This window comes from Ceratotherium simum, chromosome 21 (assembly GCF_057802395.1).
Source record: "Ceratotherium simum simum isolate JZ-2026a chromosome 21, ASM5780239v1, whole genome shotgun sequence".
Classification (NCBI taxonomy): Eukaryota; Metazoa; Chordata; class Mammalia; order Perissodactyla; family Rhinocerotidae; genus Ceratotherium; species Ceratotherium simum.
The window spans coordinates 50,364,572-50,388,370 of NC_141920.1; the positions used below are offsets into that span (position 1 = coordinate 50,364,572).

The window sequence follows — 23,799 nt, forward strand, 5'->3', positions numbered from 1 at the left end:
ATGGGGTGTAATGTGCTGAGTTCTGTGTAAGTTCAGAAATTAGGCTTCCACAGGCTCCCGCTCCCATCCCCAGGACAAAGGCAGAGAGCACCCTCACACACACCCCGTGGCAGCCCTGTCCCCAGGGCCACTGCAGATGGCTGTGCAGCCCCACCCTGCCCCAAGGCATTAGCCCCAGGACACTGAAGTCCACACCAGGCCTCATGCCCTTTTGGAACGGGCACTTTTGTGGATGTGGGCACAAAAGTGCCCCCATTTGCACAAGCTGATAAGATGCCAAAGATGCCTCTCATGTAAAACATCATCCTGGAAAACTGTCCACAATTTAGTTGTAAAGTCTAAAAATAATTGGTTTATAATGTGAGAATAGAAGACTGTCCCTTTGGAAAACAGCCTGGCCTGCAATGAATCTCCATCTAGTCGGGCCCACACTCAGTGACTCAGTTACAGGGTAAAGACCGGAGCCTATTCGTTAGAGCAGACCTTGAACAGCTGCAGTGACCAAAGGCCTTTGCACACATGAGTGACTCAGAAGATTTGGTCACCCGCACTGGGAGGAGGGACCACCAGGCCCCACTGGAGCAGCCTGGGATCTGGGCAGCTACAGCCCCGGTCCCCATACTGTAACAGTCAACCTCCCAGGCATCAAGCAGAATCTGGGTCCACAAACCCACCCTGGACTAGACCTGCCTGTGGTCACCATGGCATTGTCTCACTTGTGTCCAGTCCAGCCTCCCCAGGGTGCATCCTCCACCTCAGACACCTCACATCTGAGCCACCTATGTGTGGCTCAGGTGGTATCAGACAGCTGCATGTGAGAGTGGTTGCAAGGTATGCTGCTGCCTTGCTGCCATCCAGCACGGTTGGGAGATGCTGGGGTTTTCCTGGAGAGGTTCCACTAGCTGCTGAGAGGCACCGAACCAGCAATAATCGCGGTTTCCTAACCCCTGGACCAAAGTCACAGCGGTGAGTTTGCAAATTTAGCAGTGCCTGTGGGGTCTCCTGAGTCCATTCTGATTGTGCCAGAGGTGGGGGCTGGGAGTCAGCCCAGAGGCTGCTCCTCCGCCCCGTGGCTTTGTAAGCACCCTGTATAAACTCACTTTCTGCTTAAAAGAGCGGCAGTGACTTCCCTTTTCTGCCACTGAATCCTGATGGATATGTTCCTGCTGGCTGGGGCCGGCAGCCGCATTACCAGAGATGCATCTTTAAATAAAGATTCCCAGGCCCCACGGGGAGATCCTGACTCAGCAGGGCCCAAGCTGGGCCTGGGTATTATGTTGTCAGAAACCTCCCCAGGGGACTCAGGCACATCCGGAGCTGGAAGTTGCTGCTTTCGATGCCATGGAGTAACACCTCACTACAGCTCCAGCTGTGTGGAGACCATTTCTGAAGATGTTTGCATCTGTTAAGACCCCACATGCCCTCTTCTGAATTCCATGCCCACACGGCTTCATCAGCTTGCTCAAGGCTTTTCTCCCCAAGCGCCCTTCGAGCTGAACCAGCAGGGAGAATAAAGCTGTGGTGGCCCAGACAGGGAGCAAACGAATCCACCCCATCTGCCAGTGGCCCAGAAACCTAGCTCCAGGCTTCTCAGAGAAAGTTTAACTGGATGTGCTGATGGGAAATTGTCAAACCTCTCACCCAGCCCGACCCCTACTGTTACCACATTCAGATGAAGTCCAAGACAGCCACCGGGAGGGTCAGGAGAAAGAATGAAGGGTGAAGGAGCTCCAGGCTGGGCAGCCCTTGTTCTGAAGAGCAGCCAGCACCCATCCATCACCCCTTCCTCTGGCACACACAGTGAACCCCCCTGCCTCCAGGGCACTCCAGCCCATGGGCTTTCTGCTCCTCGCTGTCCCACAATCACAGCAAGACTCCACAGTGCTTGGCCTCGCCTTCTCCTGCAGCTGTCCCTTGTCCCTCCTCCAGGCCACCAGTGCCTCTGGCACTGAGGAGCCCCCTCCTCCCCAGCTGGTGTAAGCACTTAATGTGTCTGCTTGTCCAAGGTGGGGCAGGGGCCGACATCTGGAACGCATCGCCCTGGTCAGTAAAAGGGCATATTGTGTGCACACACCCCGGGGAACCACCAGCCTCGGGCCATCACAGAGTTAGTGCTGCAGAGCGGCAGGCTCCATTTACACCTTCACCTCCTCCCTCGGGCTGGGATGGAAGACAGGTTCCTCAGCACATCACCATAGCCAAGCAAAGCTGAGTTCAAACCCTCTTTCTGGCCTTGCCAGCTGGTGAGCAGGAGAGCTCCTGAAGCCGGCTGGGCGTCAGGTCCTGGGTGTTAAAAGCAAGGATGACCATGAGTATGAACCATCATCAACCCGGGGCTGCCCCTCAGGCCGCAGGGTCAGGCGTGACTTCAGGAGGACAGAGCTGGGGTACCCTGTTCCCAGCCCGGCCTACAGGATGGCTACTACAACCTTCCGGGAGTTGTTCCTGGTGCCCCTTGTCCCAGGCAGGCCCTGACAGGGACCAGACACCAGGCAGGGCCGTGTGACGCCACACGCAAAGCTGTGAGTCAGGCTTACCCTGCTGTCTTGACCCTCCAGGAGCAGAAGGGAGAAAACAAAATAGGAACAACAGAGCCCTGTCCCAGAAGACTCATCTCCAGGCGACCGGAGACAAGCCTGTGCCCACCCCTCCTCAGGAGCCTGCACAGAGCCTGTCCTCCACCCCCACCCCCAGCCTCCCCTTGCAGGGCTGCGCCCCTCCACTCTGGGAGCCTTCCCACCCCCCCCGACCCCCCACCTCAGGAGCCTGGGCCCCTCCCCCAGGCCCTCCTTGGAGCTTGCAATCTCCTCTCCCCAGGCTGCATCACTCCACCTCCCACCACCCAGCCACCCCCAATACCCCCTACACGGCAGAAAGGGGTTCACAAAAGCAGGGATCCAGCTCCAAGGGAGGCGTTTGCTTGTGTGTGCTCCTTGAAGTAAACCTCTGCCCCTTTTGGTCTCCAGAGAATTCTCAGACAGGTCCCCATCAAGGAGGTTTCCCTGGACATAAAGATAGACTCTCTCAGTGTGGGTCATTCCTGCTGCAGTCCCAAGATACGGCCATTCTAAAACATGAAATTCCAAGAGCCTTACCTTGCCCAAAAGAAAGACAAAGAAAAATATGTGGTCACGTACAGAAAGATTCAAAACACTTCCCAGCTTCAATATCTACAGCCAAAGTCTTAAGAAAAGGCAGATGCTGGTTTAAAGGCAGCACGATCCGAGCAACCCAGGGCTTCTACCGGAGCATGCAGGTTCCCAACCAAGTTTGCAGTCGGAGTTACTCAGAGCTCGGAGGGGAAGGAGCCCCGCCCAGGGTGCTGCCCTCCTCTCAGGCAGGGAAGCTGGGGCACCGCACCGGAGCCCAGAGCCACAGGCCTCTCCTCCTCCCGAGGGGAGCCCACTGAACAAGCCGACTTTGCCCGGCGTGACAGGTGATCACCAGGGCTGGTTCACCTCACAGCACCCCACCCAACCTCATTATATGCTGGTTAAGGACCCTCCCACTCAACTGCCCAGATATTTTAATAAAGGAGTTTGCTCACTAAAGTAATTAATTTGGGGGTAAGGAGAAGAGCAAGGTGCAAGGGTCAGGCCCATGAGAAGGGGAGGGGCTATCTTTTAGCTGACTTGAGATTATTCTCCCAGGTGAAGTCCTCCCCCTGAAAACGCCACCCCATCCCCTCCCGGCCCCAGCAGCCACAGAGCCACCGTGAGGCCTTCCCTGGTCAGATCTGAAATCCTCTGCTGGTCTCCCTTCAGCTGGCCCCGACCTACAGCTAAACACGTCCCCTGACAGACACCGTTCTGGGCTTTCATCCCCCACCCGCGTGCTGTTCAACACCCAGCCACTCAGTGAAGGAGAAGCATGTTTCCATTCTGCAGTGAGAAAACTGAGAGTCAGAGAGGTGGAGGGTCTCCTGCAGGTCACACAGCCAGGGGGCAGAGCGGGCGCGGAGCACAGGCCTCCACCTCCACCCACCCTAGCCGCCTCACCCTACGGTGCGCTCACCCACCATCGCCCTCTGCCTTCAGCATCATGCCTGCCCCTCCTCCGCCTCTTAAAAGCCAGCCCTCCACAGGACTTCCCCAAGGCCTTCTCCAACCAGGCGTCCCTGGTGAGGCTTCCTGCTTCCTACCGCTGGAGCCCACAGGGACCGGCCACTTCTGTGACCTCAATAAATGGCCACGTTTAAAGACACCAGGGCCAAGGACACAAACAAGCCTCTTAGGGAGGTGCCTCCAGGCTGCAGGGCCATCCTGGCTCCCTCTGCCATGTGTGTTGGTCTAGCTGCTCCAGAGAGAAGGGTGCCCCAAAGAGCCAGGGCCCACCTTTTCTTCTCTGTGGGCCCTCCACTGAAGCGCTAGGCCACAGGGAGTCTCAGAGACACCCAGTGGCTGGCCCGGCACGCCCAGGGAGAAAGCCGTCCCCTCGGTGTGCACTGAGGGGCTGAGGCGGGCAGGGTGGAGGGGTCCTGGAGTCCCCTCTGCTCCTCTGGACAGGGTTCCTCACTGTACACAATGCCCCCTCCCCAGTAAGAAGGCCCAGATGGGACAACCCCAGCAATCACGCCCTGCAGGGGCTCGACCCACAGTGAAAACGACACTCGGCTCATGTTGCAGGTACCTGTGGGACAAGGCCTGCCCATCGTGGTGCCGCACGTGGACGCCCAGCTCTGCCGCCCCGTGGTTACCACACTGGCCGTGACCCGCGCTGAGCCATGCTGCTGTGCTGGGACAGCGCTGGTCTCCTCTGCTCCCCCGTCTTGTAGATGAAGACGCTGAGGCCCACGGTTGACGGGCCTCTAGGTCTCAGCGCTGGCCAGGGCCCACAGTTGACGGGCCTCTAGGTCTCAGCGCTGGCCAGGGCAAAAACCTGCTCCAGCTGAATTAAAAGGGTCACATTTGGGCTCAGGTTCTAGTTCAGACCCTCTTCAGAAAAGCTCAGACCAAAGAAGTGCTGGTTCAGAGCTTTGGTAAATACGCTCAGCACAGCACCCACAACCTGCCCTCTCCTCTGTTTCGGGGTACCCATGCACACCCCACATCCCTGCACACAGGGCTTCAGTCTGCTCCACTCCAAGCCTTGTGTCCCTCCCCAGCTTGGAAATCCCTGGCCCCTACGCCCTGGGCTCCAGGCAGGCAGCCGTCTTGAAGCCTCCTGAATCTACCCAAGATCCCCCCCGACCTTACTGAAGGATAAGGATGTGTGTTTCTTCACACCCCCATCCCCAAGGGCCTCTAGAATCTGCCTACTCGAACTGGATGTGAAGGACAATCTCGTAAAACAGGCACCATGCTGGAGAAGCTCACGTGGACAGTTGGAAGGAGCAGTGCCCAGGGTGCTATCTGGCCATGCAGCCTGGGGAGCCACCCAGGTTATCTGCACCCCGCCTGGCCTCTGCACCCTGCCCTCAGAGGCCTCAGGCCTCCCTCAGGCAGCACAAGGGAGGCCCAGGGTTCGCAGTCCTGTTGGTTCACTATGAGAAAACTGCTTCCTCAGGCTGGCTCTGAACACACCTCTCTGGGCAGAGGAAGGCTAGAAATCGGGCAGGGGAGGCCCTCTGGCCTCGGCTCCAGCCTGAGGTCACAGGACCCCTCATCCCTGGGAGATGTGCACAGACCATCCCAGCCCGACCCCTGCCCAGCAAAGCGCCCCTGTCCCTGCGCTCCCCGGTGGCAAGTGAGCAGCACACCTCCGGAGGAGGAAGCTGGACAGACCACAGCCGACGAGGCTCTCCTCCCTCCAGGGCCACACGGCCGGCGCCCCCCGCAGCCTCAGCAGTCTGGCGGGGGCTCCTCGGAACTGGTGCCGGCTGGTGTCGCAAAGGGAAAGAACTGATGGGGCAGGCAGGGTGGGGGCAGGGTGAGGACACGAGGCCTCTGCAAGTTTCCTACAGCCGATCCCACCACGGCTCCCCCACCCAAGGGAGGTGAGGTTACAAATACACACCAGTGTTCAGAAGAGCAGACACTCGAAGGAACCCGAGAGTCACCACAGCCCCAGCTACATCATCACAGCCGCTCCCGGCACAGGAGGCAGAGCCGCACCCGCAGCCTGGGAGAACGCTGCTGGGACGGGTCCCTGAACACAAAGAGCAAGCTGTAGACATGTAGAAATGGAGAAGGAACATGTTCAAAATGTACGTGTGCGAGCGCACGTGGTGCACAGACATGTACACATGTGTGTGCACGTGTGTCTGCGCAGACACACGGCAAACAGAGGCTACTGCCGTGAGAGGATGGAGGTGCCACTGAGCATTGAGGGGCAGGAGTCGTTGGTTCACCTTACAAGCTCGACAGTGATTCTCCAGAAACGCGCCTCGACAAACAGATTCAGCAGACCCAGGACTGAGTGGCTCTGGGCACCTGAGGAGGGAGGCACGTCACCAGAGCTTCGGACGGACGAGGCGGGCAGGGTCCCCAGGAGACAGTAGTGCCGCCAGCACCCCACGAGGTCTCGGAAGGGCTCCGGCTACGAGTCTGGAGCTTGGTCTTCAGGCCAATGAGGCCTGTGACCGTCCTGGGCACCTTGGGTGCACTGCAAGAGACCCCGGGCAGGAAAGCACTTATTTTAGTGGCGGTTTGTATGCTGGCAGGACGACCAGCACCAGTGTGTAGGTGGCTTTCCTCCAAGAGAGGAGGAAGAAAATCGCACGTCAAAAACCTCAAATGACCAGGAAAATAATTAACCCAAGTGCCCCCAAAACTTGCTGCAATTACAGACAACCTGCACACACACTTTTCTTACTCAAACAGTAAATAGAAATAGTCACCTGGGACTAAGCCTGGCTAAGGTTTGTAAAACCACTTTGGGCTGTCCATTTATTTTTGGAGAGACAATAATAGATATTTTGCCTGTACTCATAAGTTTGTTCCTTTCCCGGGGCTGCTTCGGTACAGTGGAACTGAAGTTGTTCTTAGCTGGAGCACGCTGCTGCAGTCCTGAAATTCCCCCGGTGTTTACATTTAACCACACATCTCGACAGGCCCGCCGGAGCTGGCTGCCGCTGCCTAACGCTGCCGAACACTGACTCCAGGTGCACACAGGTGGCGTCCGGCCAAGGTGGGGATCACGTATGGCCCACCCGCCCCTAGGGCCCAGGTACGCTGGAGGCAGCAACGGAAGGAAATTAGTCCATCGCTGGACCTGCTTTATCTCTAGCATCCAGTTGGCTAGCTCCTCCACCCCCACTCACAGCATCTTAATCTTGTATGAAGAATCACACAGAAATCAAGTTGGGCCAATACTAGCTTGTTTGTTTATTAGAGCAGCGCTCCCCAAAGGCCCGTCTGTGCAGGGGCCCTGGGGATTGGCCTCCATCGTCGGGGGCCCGAGGCTCCCAGGCAGCGATGCTGCAGGTCGGGGGCCACACGCAGCCAGGAGGAGATAGGTGGATCCACGACTGGCAATCAAGACTGTGATGGACTGTGACAGCCGGGGTTGCTGGGGAGGCGGGGACAAGGAGGGAAGTGCCCACTAGGAGTGGCGGCAGGTTAACGAACATCACTTTCCTGTAACCAAAAGTCGACTTGAAGACCCTTTTACCAGGTGTGGGGAATTTGGTCTGTGGTAAAACCTGAGTCTGAGAAACAAACAGGAAACTTGGGGTGCCCAGCGGACCCAAAGTCACCCATGTGACAAGGTGACTGCTGTTCTCAGGCCCCCAGGGCCTGGACCTGCTTCTCTGACCACTCCTCCCACCAGGGCCCCTCACTCCCACTGCCTCAGCCGCGTGCACCTTCTCCCTGTTCTTAGGACACCCATGCTTACTCCCCCTCAGGGCCCTGGATGGCCCAGATGCTCTTCCCCCCATCTTCTCATGGCTGTTCCTTCTTGTCAATACGACTTTAGCTTGAATGTCACCTCCTCAGGGAGGCCCTCTCTGACTACTGCAATCTAAAGTGATCACCCAGCCCCACTCTGCCATGCATTGGGGGATTGTTTGTCACTACAACATAACCCAGCCTGTCCTGACTGATACAATGGCACTCAGTGAAACTTGTTGAATGATTGGACCAGAAAAGCCATAAGCCACTACCAGGAGAGTAATCCTGCTCATGCCACTTGATGGGGGTGGAGCGTGGTGATAAAGGACACACACCTTAGGTTCATGGTGGGCCTGAGACAGCCTCATAAAGGTAAGCTGAGGCTGAAGCGAAGGGGGTTCTACCCATGATGGAGGGGAACCAGTGCCCTGCAGTGACAGCCCACCAGGACCTCTGGGGGAGGCGGTTGCGGCAGGAGGCATGGCTTCAGGCAGGCGGGGGTTACTGCTCCTGGACTCTGGGTTTGTTCCAACCCCCAATGCGCACACAACATCCAGAAGCGTGCTTGGCACATAGAATGTGAAGGATTTATTTAAGGAATCAAAGAATACAGATGTTAGGCATATCCCTCTTTAAAAGACTCGATCTTATTTACTGTCCCACTCTCATAAGCACACCACAAGTAAGAGGCGGGGGGCTGGTTGTCATTACTCCAGCGTGTGTTTTATTCAGCCTGCGTTCACGTTTACTTTTCCTGGGACCAGAGAACATTTCCAAAGCTGAAACATCCCCCCCAGTACTCAGATAACCCCCGCCCAGAACCAGACACAAGCACACAGGACTGTGCCAAAGCCTCCCCATGCCTTGAGCATTCCTCATACTTGTTTCCAAAGACCCACTTCCTTCTATGGGGATCTAAAGACACCAAGTATTGCCAAGGTGACCAAGAAGGCTGGCCTCTTCCGGGCTGGGCAATCCTGCTCCTGTTCACAGCCCTGCAGAGGGCTTTGTCTCCGGCGTCTATCACAAACAGAGACATGGAGGCCCAGAAGACGCTGCCGGGCGCTGCCACGCCCACATGAGGGGACACACGGTACCTGTAGGTGATCCTCACTTCAGTTCCAGGCTCGTCTCGCTCCCAGATCAAAGCGACGCTCTCCGGGGACTTCTGAACGTGCTGATCCAGGCAGTTGACTGCACAAAAACAGGTTTAGGGACATTAAACTTGGTGCTTTCAGAGCCGGAGTCAGGGAGGGTCTGGTTTGCTGTAGCCTGTGCTACTCTCCACTGAGGTGGACCCTTCCCTCAACAAAGGCAAGGTTGCTACTTCCTTGCAAGAAGGGGGATTGTCAGAGCCTGCAAAAACGAGACGATCCTACAAAATATGACCTCACAGGTGCAGGGTGAGCTGTGAATACTCTGAAGCAGGTGCTTCACACCAGTAGTCCCAACCCTGGCCACACGTTGACATCACCTGGGCCACCCCAGGGGACCCTGACCCAGTTGGCCGCATGGTTTTCAAGGCTCCCTGGTGGTTGACTGTGCAGCCGGGGCTGAGCGCTGCAGCCTGAGCTGTTGGAGAGAAATCTTCATGCGGACAGGACGCCCCTGATTCAGGATGCAGCTCATGCAGTGGCCTCTCAAGTGTGGTGGAGGTGCAATCTAGGACAAGGACCCACATCCCTTCTCAGGTGTCCAGACAGCACCCTACACCAGCCTCTGCTCCAAGAAGTGATGCAACCATGGGGAAGTGCCATGCTGGTTTTCCGGAAGGCTCTGCTCCTCTCCCCCTCCACTACCCAAGCTCAGATCACATGACTACCCACAAAAAACAGAAGGTCAGTTCTGCCAGTTTACTGTAAACCTGAAGATTAGTAGGATCATGTTCACTTGCTAATATCCTGCTCACTACTCTTTTGATTTCAGAGGGAGCTTAGCTCTAGCTGGTTAATGCCAGTGCTCCTTCCAACCAGCCCTCACAGCCAGGTTTTCATCACCCATTTCCCCATCAGTGGGGAAAATAAACACCACGAAATAGCTTTGGGGGCCAGCTGCCATCTGCCCACCTAGTCTTTAGAGTCACCCCAATGTCCAGGTATATAATTCTTTTCTTTTCAGGGAAGTTACTTATCTTCCCCAAATCAATCTCCACTATATAAATGGGAGATGCATTCTCTGTCATGTCTGTGATGATCAGGATCAAGCGGAAGACTTATTGTTCAAGTACTGTTAAGTGAATACAGGTCCTGTAACCAACTAAGAGATCCCTGCTGTGAGTTGCAGAGACTCTCATAAACATTTCCTGATGGAATGCCGTTCTGACAAAAGTTATGGGAGAGCCCATCCATAAAAGAGCACGGGCTCCCCCCATTCTTGAGAGGGTGAGCGCACACAAAAACATTTACATACTTTAGCTTCTGTGTGTGTGTGTGAATTACATTTTTCCCTCTTGGGTTATTTTATCTATCATTTACTCTTCTAATTTAAAAAATTTCATTTCAACTTTATGGCTCCTAACAGGTATACAAATTATACCTCAAAAAATTTAATAAAGGAAGATAGATGTCATGGAAAAGTTTACTAATACTACTTACTGAAGCAGAAAACTTCTTTGAATTACTAGAAAAAGGGAAGAAAGCCCAAAAAATAGAAGAGAGGAAAAGCAAGAAGACAAACTGAGAATAAGGGGCTTGGTGGCAAAACCTGGATTTACACAATAAACCTGACATCAGTGTGTGTGTGTGTGTGTGTGTGTACTCAAACTGGTCCAAAGTTTAGAAAGCAAGAGTTTTCACACTAAAACCAGGGATTCTGGCTTCTCTTGAACAATCAGCATATGAGGCCACACCCTCGCTTGAGAGCTGAGGTGGTGACCACCCCTCAGCAGGCACAGGCCCTGTCCCCCACCAACTGCTGCCTGGCCCTGGGGGCCTGATGGATGGAACAGGAAGTGGTGACCCTGGGCAGGTCATGACAAGCCTTGGAGTGCCCAGCTGAGGACCAACAGGCTGGGTTATAGCCGTGCGCTGAGCAGGGGTCCCGCAGGAGGAAGGTGCTGCTCCCGTGTGGCATGAGCACCACTGGGGAGCTGGTTACAGATCAGCTCCTTGACCCCACCCCACACCTGCCCTGAGAAGACCCCGGAGACGTGTGCACGCACTCCTATCCAAGAAGCCTGCTCCAACACACCTTCTCCCACTCTGAGGTGAACCATCTTAGTGACACTGAAAAGTGGCCAGCTCACATATAGCTTAGGAAACAGGCTCCAGGTGATCCAGTGACCTGACCAAAGTCCAGCCAGGAAGCAGCAGGAAGGGCCTCAAAACACGCGTGACACCTCATCCAGGACTCATCTCCGCTCGTCACCTGCTCCCAGGTGCAGCTGGGGCTCCGGGACGCGCTTCTCGCCAGACTTCAAGCCAAGACCCTCACAGCCTCGGAGCCCAGCAGTGCATCCTGCACCTGGTTTACGACAGGTAGAAGGGCAGAGCTGTGGAAGGTGGAGGGGGAAGGCCTGCCAGGAATGGACGGCACCCAGAGTAAGACCGGCCATGTGTCCCTCTCTTCCCGGAATCCAGGCAGGTCAGCACTGAGCCCCACGTGCAGTGTCCCCAAGGTGCCTTTCCTGCACACAGAAGTTGCTGGGCAAGTGGCTGCCAAGGCCCCAGTGATCTGTCTCTCTTCACTGGTCACGCTCGTTCAGGTGAGCACCTTCCTGCCTCCGGGCCTTTGCATGGTTTCTCCCTGCCTGAGGGATGCTGTCCCACTCTCCCACTGCAGCCCCTCACCTGGTTCCCACCCTCCTGCAGGTCCCGGCCCCCAGGTCCTCACTGTCCCAGTGAGCACTTCATGCCTCCCTCTAACTCTCCTGAGATGTTCACAGCTTGCGGCCCCTCTGTGGACAGGGCCAGATGTCCCGTTCATGTTTGTATACGTGCAGCCTAACCCAGAGAACAGAGCAGATGGAGCACCATAGTTCTGCATGACGGACAGACATTCAAGTCCTTGAGCTGAAGGAGATACTGGGGTCTAAATGACAACAGGTTGCCCCCACGCCCAGGGGAGGGAACACACCTCTTCTTGTCTTTGTGGCTTTGTCCCTCAAGAAAGTCTCTTTTTGGCCTAAATCAGCACTTCTAAGTCCCCCAGAATCTCCCAGAGGGCTTGTTAGCACACAGATTGCTAGGCCTCACCCTGAGTCTCCAATTGAGCAGGTCGGGGTGGGCCTGAGCATCTTCACCTCTAACAAGGCCCGACTGATGCCGTGCTGCTGGTCCAGGACCATGCTCAGACAGACACATCTGCACGCACATCTACTTTGCACGTATACTCCGGATTCCAGAGGGTCTTTCCTTTTCTTTTTTTGCTTTCTTTTTTTTTTTGTGAGGAGGACTAGCCCTGAGCTAACATCCGATGCCAATCCTCCCCGTTTTCTTGAGGAAGACTGGCCCTGGGCTAACATCTGTGCCCATCCTCCTCTACTTTATATGGGACGCCGCCACAGCATGGCTTAGCAAGCAGTGCGTCGGTGCACGCCTGGGATCCGAACCTGCGAACCCCGGGCCGCCGCAGCGGGGCGCACGCACTTAACCACTGCGCCACTGGCCGGCCCCGGGTTTTTCCTTTTCTTATGGTGACAGAAGTAATTAAACACGCTTGCCTGCTCTGTAACACATCTGGCCACGCCCTCGCTGGAAGGCAGCCTGGAGTCACGGGGAAACCACGCTCCAGAGTCTGGCCCCTGTCCAACCACTCACTAGCCATGGACCATGCACTTGTAATGTAATCTAAATCTCTCCTTCCTAACCCGTAGTGGGGGGTAACGGTTCCCGACTCTGGGAGTGACTGTAGGAATTAGATGCCATTGGAGAGTTTCTTGTCATGGGGTCAGATAGTGTGGCAGTGTTCCCAAGGGAAACAGTTCACTGCTGCCGTGAATGACGCTCAGGTGACACAGGCACCTAGAGAAAGCACAGTGCAGGGTCTGGGGTGACAGGGCCTTAAAATGCCATGTATGAGTTGGCTTTTAACACATATTTATAGTTCCTGCTATTGCCTCAATTGCAGGGAGAAAAGAAGGGAGGGAGGAAAGAAATTCTTACATCTCCCCATTTAAAAAGTAACTCCAACCAAAGAACTGGACAGCGGGACAAGAAAATGCCATTTCTAAGCACATTCAAGAAGAGCTGGGCAAGGAGCAAGTGCAATTTAAGGCTCAGCTCAAGCGCCGCCTCCTGTTTCAAGCCTTTTCCAAATTTCCTAGCACACAATGATCTCTCCCTCTCCCTCCCTCAGTGGCTCACACTATTAAACGCCTACTTACTCTGCCCAGCGGTCCGCATTCTGGGACACAATGCAAGCTCTGCACTGCAGAGCTTCCCAAGGGCAGGAACCACGTCCCTGCAATTCCTTTATTATGGGGGGTGGGTGGGTGACACCATAATTCTCCCCTTGCAGCAGTAAAAACCTTGAACAAGTTACTCTGGAATGGATTTGCTCCCTTACTGATTTGTGGTCCACCTCTTCATTAGAATGCAGGCTCTGTGGCACTGGGGCATTTTCTCACTGTTCATCACTATACATGAGTTGGAGGCTTTATTTCCACATCTGTACAATGGGATCACCAACCACTTCACGTTGGCGTCACGAGGACAAGAGGAGATGGGGCTCCGTCGTGTTCACCTAAGTGCAGATCTGCACCCAGGCTCCACACGGCCCCGCAAGCAGCTGAGCAGATGCCTGCTGGTGGTACAGGGAGTTGGTGTTTTGTTTTTAAAAAAAGATGACAAGAGGCTTATCATTTTCACTATAAAGATGGCACACACTTATGTAGGAATTTTCAAGAACTCTTGTTGGTTGTTTAAATACATCCCTCCTGCTCCCCAACTTTAAGTGAAACTTCATACAGAAATTCAATTTTAGTCAAAAGAAATGAGGGAGTTAATATTCACAAAAGGATTCACAATCAGTTTTCTTTAAATAGAAAATCTCCCTGGCACATTTTAAGATATTACATAGTCACAAAAATTGTATTTGCCAACTTTCCAGAAGCACTTGCTATTTAAAGTAAGTCATGCCTCTGACAACTGGGGAGCATTCAGACTCTTTTGGAGGACTCTCCTCCTGAGACCTGGGGTCACATTTTCATTTAGAGTTCCTTGAGAGACCTTACACAAGTTACTTTAATCACTGAGAGAAAAATGAAGCCCAGGAGGGTAGCACCTTGCCATTCTCAGTGTGTCTGCCTTCTGAATTACTGGGGCATGTTATAAGGAAGAGAAGGGTATAGCAAAATAGTTTCCATTGCTTCAACTAATGTTCCAAAAAGCATCCAAGAAACAATGCTTGGGTAAAAATAGTTTCTCTACACTCTTGCTTGAAAGTAAGAATATACACACTTTAAAAAAATCAACTCAGGGCTGGCCCTGTGGCTTAGTGGTTATGTGCGTGCGCTCCGCTGCTGGCGGCCCGGGTTCGGATCCCGGGTGGGCTCCGATGCACCGCTTCTCCGGCCATGCTGAGGCCGTGTCCCACGTACAGCAACTAGAAGGATGTGCAGCTGTGACATACAACTATCTGCTGGGGCTTTGGGGGAAAAGTAAAATAAATAAATAAAAAATTATAAAAAAAAAAATCAACTCAGAATTTGGTGTTTAGAAAATAGAGTTTAGTTTTAGTTGTGTGTTTTGAAAGCAACACATGTCGTTACCCTCCGGTTCTGCACTTGCAACTTCCTGACACCTTGAGTTTACATACCACAGAGCAAAACCAGCTGTCAAGCCCTCCAAAGGACAGAGCCAAATTGCAACGACTGGAAAGAATCCTTTATAGAACCTGGCTCTCCAAATACCTCTGGAAAGCAGTTTTACATAAACATAATAGAAGCAAGTCACTGCAAGGGGTGGAGGCTCTACCTCCCTGGCCTATGGGCTCTCTGACCTTGTGACTGCACCTGGTGACCCAGCTATCCCAGAGCTACAGGATGGACTTTGAGAGCCATGTTGTCCGTCCGGCCTTCCCCTCCAGCATTTCCCCTCCAGCATTTCCGAGCCCGCTTCTCACCTATCCCAGGCTGATCAAATGCAAACCCATGTGGCCCTGTTCAGAGGAAACAGCACTCTTAGCAGCACTGCTGAAGGCCAGGCTCAAGGTCACAGCCCCCCCCCCCCCCACGATTCATTAATAAATAACAAAGGCCAGTGATTAGGTGCTAGTAACGTGCTAAAGACAGTCCACAGTGCTTTTCTCATTTAATGCTAACAACAGCCGTAGGTATCCCCAAGTCATACACTGCTGGTCAGAAGAAGCCTAGCCAAGCCAAGCCAAGCCTGCCTTGGTCTCTGGGACCTCTGGTCGCCGACGTCCCCTCAGCCCAGTTGCCACACTGTGAGAAGCCCTGGGTAGGTGCTTTGGGCCACAGCTCCAGCTGAACTCAGCCTGCAGGCATCCCAGCCCAGGCCCCAGGCTGGGGAGTGAGAAGTAGGCACATGACAATTCCCCGCCCCAGACATCAATCAGGGCAGAGGCAAGCCATCTGAGGCCAGCTGTCAGGCCCTGTCCAAAGTCCTGACCCACAGAATCTGTGAGTGATAAAACGGCTGTTGTCTTAATGCCGCTAAGCCTGGGAGCTGTTTGATAGGCAACAATAGTAACTAGAACAGAATTCGGTTACAGATTACCTTATTTTACAGACGAGGAAACACATGCAAAGAACAATAAGAGGAAAGCAAAGATTCAAACCTAGGTGTGATTCTAAAGACAGACCTGGAACCACTAAACTGTACTGCACCACCTATAACCTATTTTTGTTTGTTTCATAGAGTCATCGCCAGTTCACTAATCCCAATTCTGCCCATGTTAGGAGTGCCTTGATCCGCCTCGTTTGGAGTACTCAGGTTAGTGGTTCTCAACCTCGAGTGTGCATCAGGAGCACCTGGAGGACTTGGTCAACACAGACTGCAGGATCCCACCCCCAGGGTTTCTGGTTCTGGCTGTCTAGGACAACGCCTACGAACTTGTGTTTCTAAAAATTTCCCAGGTGATGCTGATGCTGCCAGTCTGGGGACCACACTTTGACAACCGCTAGTACAGATCTTCCTGAAGGGGTAATGGGAGTTTCAAGAGTGATGCTCCTATGGAACAAGCCGTCATCACGCTATCACAGACTGATCAGGCCAAAACACCTCCACCATTGCACAACTTTCTAGGGGGTCCCAGGGCAGCCAGCACCTGGCCTGGTCCTTCTTCATACCATTACTTCTGTGGTTTGCAGACACTGGCAAAGGGCAGAGAGATTCCTGATAGATGAGCAGGTGGGCATACACATTCGAAGTGAGAATGCTGCCGAAAAGCTGTTTTTCTTCAAGGCAGTTCTCTGAAGCTCAATTTCTGGCTAAGGTAACCATAAAGGCTGCATCCTCAGGAGAAATGCGAAAGGAAAAGGAGGGAGAAAAATTGCTTGCTGACCACACCTGACCCTGACGGAGTACAGCTCACAAGGTCCTTGCTGCCAGCCCCGTGAGGTCCACCCCACTGTTTTATGTGAGAGATTGCAAGTGTGCATGAGCCAACCTTGATCGTTGACAGCAGCCTCAGGCCTCCCAAGCCCCAGGCAGCTTCCAAAGGAGCTGCACACTTTCTGCTCCTTTCCTGCTGCAGGTTGCTCTCGTCCTCTTCAAGGGCACATTCCACCAGCTCTGCAAACCTAACAGTTTGTTTTTTTTTCCCACTAGTTCAAGGACACCTGCTGCTGACTCAATTTTAGAGAAAACCCTTATCTACTAAGTGACTCATTTTGATTAAACCAGCAAAGTAATATAGAGTATGAAAAAAAATCTGGTCCAAAGTTCCCTGAAGTTTCTTTGTTTGAAAAATAACTGCAAGACACTACCTATAATTTTATGGCTATTTCTGAATATAATAAATAAAAATCGCCACTACTTATTGATCACCAATAAGTGCTGCGCCCGTGCCATATTTTCCAGCACTCCGTCCTCACAACCAGCCTAGCAGGTGGGCTTATCACCCCCAGTCTACACAGGAGGAGGCTAAGACCTGGAGGAGTGGAACACCTGGGCCATTAAACGGTGGAGTTGGGTGAGAGGCCAGATCAGGCCTCAGGTTCAGGGCTTGGCCAGGCACGACCTTGCCATGAAGATCTGCAGGTCCTGTCCTTAAACACCCCCTAAACCCCACCTAAAGGGTTACACCATTCATGGTGACATCACAGCCCCTCTGACCACCCCTCCTCCCCAGGCCGCCCATCCCCAGGCCTATCCTGTCCTGCCACACAGCATCCAGTTTTTGGGCATTCTCCCCTAGCTGTGTGGTGACACAGTATACTCTCCCCAACACCCCAATCCCAAACCTTAACGAAACAGTTGTGGATTCAGTCTCAGCAGATACCAGAGGATCGACTGGCTAGTGGAACTGGTTTCTGGGATCTCGATGGCCACCAGGTCTAAAGCGAGCCGGGGGTCTTGGGGGCGCAGAAACTGAGAACTGGGAGGCCGTGCCATTCCTCCCTTCCCGCCCAAGGCCCTGGGAGCCAGGAGAGAATCGATTCCAGCTGCTGGCCCCGGGTTTTTTCCTCCGTCGGCCAGCCGCAGCAGCTCGATATGTTTCTGTGGGCAGTTTCTCCCCAGGCGAGTCGCCGGCACGGCAACTGGCGGAGACAACAAACAGAGGCTTTTGGGTTTTGCCTCCGGCCCCGGGACAGGAGCGGGGAAGTCCCGGCCCCCGGGCGCCCTGAGCCTTCTGCCTCAGCCTGGCCCGGGTGTCACCCGCCGCTCCCCGCAGGTTGCGCTCCGCGGTGCGGTGGAACCCGGTAGTTAAACTTCGGAGACGACCGATCGATGGAGGAGTCGGCCGATCGAGAAGCCAGCTGGGGCAAGGCCAGCAGCTGGGCGACCAAGCTGACGCCGGCCCGAGCCGGGAAGGTGGAGTCGGGACGCGGGGTTGCAGCTGGTGGGGGCTGGAGGCTCTGGGACCGGGTGGGAAAGGGGCGAGGGTGACGTGGCTCCACGGTTTAGAGCGCAAGAGGCAGAATCCCGGAGGAGGGGACTCCTGGGGGCTGCGACCCGCCTGGCCCGGGGACTCTGCCGCCTGCTGGGTTCTGTGAGTCCCCTCGGGACGCGTGAATTGGGGCGCCCCGCAGCAGACTCACCAGACACATTTAACCGGCCTCCCAGGAACCAGCCGATCTTGCCGCTGCTGAAGTCGCAGTCCCAGACCGTGTGGTAGGGGGTGTCCCACACTAGCGTGTCGCGCGCCAGCGGCCCCCAGAAGGCGGCCGGCTCCCGGGCGGCCTGCGCGCTCAGCGCCTGGTAGGAGCCGGGCTGCGCGGCGAGGGCGGCGGCGGCCGCGGGGGCGCTGTCCCACAGCCCCGAGGCCGCCCGGCGCGGGACACTCCCCCCGCGCGGCGGCCGCACCAGCTGCCCCGAGCGCCCGCGCAGGCTGCCCAGGAGCCGCCCGACGCCGCGGCCCAGGCTGCGCGCCGCCATCTCGCCCGACGCCCCGAGTCCCTCTGAGCCCCGAGCCGGGGCGGCGAGCCGGGGCCCCCTTCTGTCTCCGCGGGCCCCGCCCCGTCCCCGCCCTCCGGCCACCACCCACTCCTCGGGGCCCCTTCCCGGTCTGCAGCTGCCTGCAGGAGCCCGCCCCGGTCCCCACCCCTTCTTCTCCCGCCATAGGGAAGGGGACGGCGAAGGAGGAGGGGGAGCAGCCTAGGGAGGGGGCGCCGGGGAGCGCGGGGCGGAGCGGGTCCCCGGCCCCGGCGGGGCTGCTCCGCGCCCCCCTTGGCTGCGCTCCCGCCCTCGCGCTGGGCGTCGGGCTGTTTTGGTTTCAGTTTGTGCATCTTCAAGTTCCGACAGCTGCGCCGCGCAAGGAACAGAAGAGACACGTGCGTCCCGGCCGCGGGCTCGGGCCAGCGCCCCGACCCGTCGGGAATTCAGGAAGGAGCCGGCCCAGGACGTCAGCGACTGGTGGAGCGAAGCGCACGGGTGGGTCCGGGTCCGCCGAAGTTAGGTTGTGTCGGCATCTCAGAGGCTGAAGTCAGTGTTCATCCCTTTGTGTGCCCTTGAGAGTGAATCCCCACGCGGCCAGGCTAGCGTGGCTCCCCCCCGCCCCCTCCCCCCCACAAGCAGCTCCCCCGTGGCCTAAGTGGGCGGATCGGGAGCCCTCGGGCCAGGAGGCTCTGGGGACCTGGGAGCGTGGTCTGGGGTCCGGTGCTCTTGTCACCCAGCTGCCGGCCTCAGCCCCGCCGGGTCGCCTCCTGCCTGGAGGGAAAGTGTGACAGAGAAGCAATCGCGCCAATAATCTCTGCTGATTTGGAGCCATGAGGGTTTTCTCCGATTGCTCCAACATCTGTGGTCTGGGCTCAAACCCTGGCTTTTCTAGCCCTATGACCTTGGGCAGGTTCCTAACGTCTCTGTGTCTTGTTTTCCTTTTCTAGAAAATGGGAGTAATATCTCTCTCCCTAGGACTGCAATAAAGAATAAATGAGATGGTGTCTGTGAGCTGCTTGGCCTGGAATGAGCACACAGAGAGCTTGATAGTGCAGGGAGGTTCTTGTTGTCAAGCCAGGAAGGATAGATGGAAACTTGTCTCAGCCAGATTCTTAAACATTTCAACACCCAAGAAGTAAACAGATGATAAAGAAGGTACACAGGGGTGGGGGGAGAGATTTTGGAAAACTGGTTGGTTGAGTTCTTTGGGTTTGGAAAAGATTCCTTCCTGTTAGCTGAGAGATCTGCAGAGGGGAAGACCCTGTGTTCAGAGGAGCTTCTGCTGTCAGTCAGCCCCAGGCCTTCCTGAGTGTTGAGTGCCTACTTCCTGCCAGAGAAGAGAGGATTTTGAGGCTGGAGAAGCAGTGATCATAGCTAGCACTGGCCATGTGCCCTGCTCTGTGCCAAGCACTTTACCTGCATTTTTTACTTAGCTTAAAAATTATCTAGTGCTATCAACTCCACCAGTTATCAACCCCTAGTGGAACAAATGAGAAAACTGAGCCCAAACAAATCAACAGACTCCGTAAAGAGCACACAGTGGGCTGACAGAAGAGCAGCGCTGGAAGCCCCGCTCCCGCCTCAACACGCACTTCACTACTTGGCCTGAACCCCCATTTTTAATAGAATACATAAAATTGTACACAGAGAAAAACCATAACTGTGGCAGGAGGTCCCCAAGATGGCCACCGACACTTCACCGTGCCCCACCTCCACCCCGTGCGTATGTGATAGCACGCTGCTCCGTCAAGAGGGGAGCCTGCCTCCGCCCTTGAACCTGGGCAGGCAGGATGGCTTTACCGTGGACCACGGTGGGTGTGCCATCCTGACAGGCCCAGGCCCTGTGAGGCCTGCAGCTGCAGCCCCTGCCCTCTCGGAACCCAGCTGCCATGCTGTGAGGGTGCTGGTCTAGCCTTCGGGAGGAAGAGACCCCACAGAGAGAGCAATGAAAAAAGTATATAGTCCATTGTACTTTAAAATAAAGTACATAGTTCCCATTTCCTTCAGTTTAGATAAGGAGAATTGATTATGTGTACATGAAACATTTCAGAACCAACCAGGTGGTACAGAATTGCACTTCCTGCAGCCCAAGTTACCTAAGAAGCGACTGAGGACCTTCCTCCTAAGTGTCACAGCCCCTGTGGCCAAGGCCGTCCCTGCTGCATCTTGGAAGCAGATCTCCCGGAACTAGAACAGGTGGAGCCACACCTCGCCCCACCCCCACTCCCACCCCCACCCCCAGCCACGTCCACAGGGCTGCTTCCGGTGGGGCCTCAGCAGTTCTGAGAGAGCAGCAGGCCACGCAGGCAGTGCTGGTCGTGGTTTCTCCCCAAAAAGCCCCTGGCCTTAGCATGAGCAGAGCCCTCTTGTGCTGAAAGCTGAAGTTGGCAGGTGCAGAAGGGGGAAGGACTGGGAGGTGTCCGGTAGGAGCCTGGGGCTTACCTTGTATCTCAGGCCTGATGTGCAAGTTGGAGACAGTGATACAACTGCGATTGTTGACCCTCACAATCCTTGGAGAGAGATGCTCTAGTCCTCGCTTCACGTGCGGGAAAACAAGCACAGACAGGAGAGTCGCCCGCCCCAGGCCTCACAACTAGCAAGTGGAGAAGCGTTAGCTTTCTGCCTCCAGAGCTTACAGTTTTACCAGCTTGAGGGGTGTGGTCCTCCAACACCCCTTTGCCGTTTGCCTTCATAGGTCCTACCACCCATATTACTCGGAGAGTTGCAGCACTTGGATGCTCCTAAGAAATAGTCTTTGTTGGTAACAGATCTCCTGGGAGAGCCGCCTGCCCCCAGTCAGCAAGACCTAGCGTTGAGTCACCACATCCATTCACTGTAAAGTCGGCTGCCTCAGAGAACCTGTAAAGCTCTCTGCTTCCTCTTCCCTACATCTCTTCCTTTCCTGTTCTCTCCATTCTCCCACTTCTTCCCTTCAACGACACACAAAGGATATCTGTGCAGCCCCTCCTGTGTGCACAGCCCAGCGCTGAGGACTGTCAGCTCGACAAGGGTGAACCAGACACACCCCCTGAGCTCAAGGTCACCACTTGGGGAGAGTGGGGATACAGAGAGACATGCCAGTTCAAGTGACTGAAATGCAAACCAAAACCAAAACAAAAATCCGTAACAAGAGCCTTGAATCGGGTCAGAGGAAGGAGAGGACCCAATTGGCTGGGAGTCTGGGAGTGGCTTTACAGGGTAACAGGGCTCACCTTCCCCTCCGTTCCCATGACCTCAGTGGTGACAATGATGTGTGGAGAGGCTTGTGTACATCCGCTTCAGCAGTGGGGGCTCCATGATTCTGATACAGTTGCACACCAGATCTCTGTGGAGGTGCATGCTCCACCCCACACTCTGCAAGGTGAACCCAACAGTGCACAGCAACCCCAGGACCAGAGGGCTCACCACCAAAGAGCAGGAAGACGGGAGGTAAAAACCAGGACCGACTTCAGACAGCACTGGGCTGGCAACAGGGCATCCTCCTGGAGCTGGGGCACCCCCCATCTGAGGGTGGCACCACGTGTGGAGCAGCCAGACTTTGTGGTGGGGTCTGTTCTCGGTAAGCTCCAGTAGCGAGCTGACTAAATTCCATCAGCACCAAACCCTGGAGACTCTTCACTCGCTTTAGCCCTCCCAAGGCGTGAAAGGCTGGGGCAGTCATCCGTCCACAACCCACAGAAAGCGGATCGCTTTTGGCTTCACTCGTGGCCTGCATGAGACCCCGTGCAGCCTGCAGTGGTCGAGAACGTCACTGGTGAAGACAACGGCCATCTCCTATGACTGGTAGTCATCGATACCTGGAAGAACCAGTGCCCTAACCCCCGGGGCCACAGGGCCAAGGGGACCCAGAGCAAGGACCCCCACCGCTGTCTCCTCAGGCTCCAAGCTGCCTCTCCTGAGTGGACACCCTTGCTGTGGCAACAGCACAGTCTGCTCCCACTCAAGGCCAGGCTGGCGCTACTAGTGAAGATCACACAGACACATGAGGGGGCCTCTGATGGCCAAGGTGGAAGCAGTGTAAGCTGTGGCTGCCGTCACTGTGGATCAAACCCTGCCTTTTTCCTTTGTCAGCCCCCAAAGTAGCCTAGTGGACAGAGACCACTGGACAGGGAGCCAGGAGACCTGGACTAGACCTTGAATCAGCCCCAGCCCGCCATGTGGCAAGTCCCCTGATGTCTCCAGGCCTCGGTTTTCTCATCTGCAAAATGAACAAATGGGAGCCAAATTCTGGATCATTTAGCTCTAAAATTCCAAGTGGTGTATTCCTCCCAATAAGGACATGCCAGACTTAATATCCAGAGTTTCTTCTGTTTCCATAAAATCACAGCTTCTGCCAGTGAAGGGGACTCCCTAGATGTGTGGGGGACTCCGTAGATGTGTGGGGGACTCCGTAGATGTGTGGGGGATTCCCTGGATGTGTGGGGGACTCTGTAGTTTGTGGGGGACTCCCTGGACGTGTGGGGGACTCCCTAGATGTGTGGGGACTCCCTGGACGTGTGCGGGACTCCCTGGACACGTGCGGGACTCCCTGGACGTGTGCGGGACTCCGTGGACATGTGGGGACTCCCTGGACGTGAGGGGGACTCGCTGGACGTGGGGGGGTCTGCCTGGACGTGTGGGGGACTCCCTGGATGTGTGGGGACACGCTGGACATGTGGGGGACTCGCTGGACGTGTGGGGGACTCGCTGGACATGTGGGGGACTCCCTGGACGTGTTGGGACTCGCTGGATGTGTGGGGGACTCGCTGGATGTGTGGGGCACTCCACAGATGTATTTAAGGACTGTTGCGCCTCAGCTTTGGAGATCTCAGGTCCCACCTCTTCCCATTCATGGTCTTTCTTTGGCTTCCATCTCCGTAGAATGCCCCCCGCCCTGCCCGATGGCCACTGCCCCTCTGCGGGCAGCTGCAGCCGCTGTTTCTCCCGCTACTTTAGGGCTCCATCAGAGACATCATATCCACCCGAGCTCACAGCTGAGTGATGCAGTTGGGAATAACCATTGTGGTTTTCTTTTAAAGCTGGCCCGTCTAGAACTGACTTTATCCTGGACTTCATTGCAACCAGGGATTGTTGGTCTGATGGATTTCTGGTCCAGTAGCTTCTGAGAATGGCAGCCATTTCTGGCTGGGAAGGTTTGTATTTTGACTCATGTAAAATAACAAATTGAGGGGTAGACAGCTAGGAAAGGTGCTCTCCTCTCGCTCGTGGAATTTCCTTTGAGTTCAAATGATGACTCAGAGTGGGGAGGTGACAGAAGAAGGAGGATGCTTATACCCTAGATGGCAAAGGGCATGGGACGGCCAAGTTCAACCCTGCTCAGAGACGCAAACTCCCAAACCAAGACAGAGTCATCCTGAACAGCATGTGGCTTTCCCACACGTTCCAGAAAGGCCCAGTGGCCACTTGTCCTCGTGGTCCATCCTATGGGTTCATCATCGGCAGAAGCCTGTACAGTCCACTGACTCTGAGCCAAAGGTCCTGATGCCCACCAGCAGCGCGCCACGTCCTCTTTGAGGTCTCAGTCC

The 23,799-nt window shown here is 55.3% G+C and overlaps 1 protein-coding gene across 1 annotated transcript in view; it reads right to left on the reverse strand.

Moving 5' to 3' along the window:
* Nucleotides 1-18,289, reverse strand: part of ACSS1 (acyl-CoA synthetase short chain family member 1) — a 54,098-nt gene extending 35,809 nt beyond the window's left edge. The window contains exons 1-2 of the mRNA XM_004441954.3: nucleotides 17,938-18,289; nucleotides 8,870-8,966 (exon numbers count right to left, since the gene is read on the reverse strand). Coding sequence (XP_004442011.2) covers nucleotides 8,870-8,966; nucleotides 17,938-18,274 — 434 coding nt within the window. The 5' untranslated portion in view covers nucleotides 18,275-18,289. The remainder of the gene's footprint in view (nucleotides 1-8,869; nucleotides 8,967-17,937) is intronic.
* Between the last annotated feature and the right edge of the window lie 5,510 nt (nucleotides 18,290-23,799).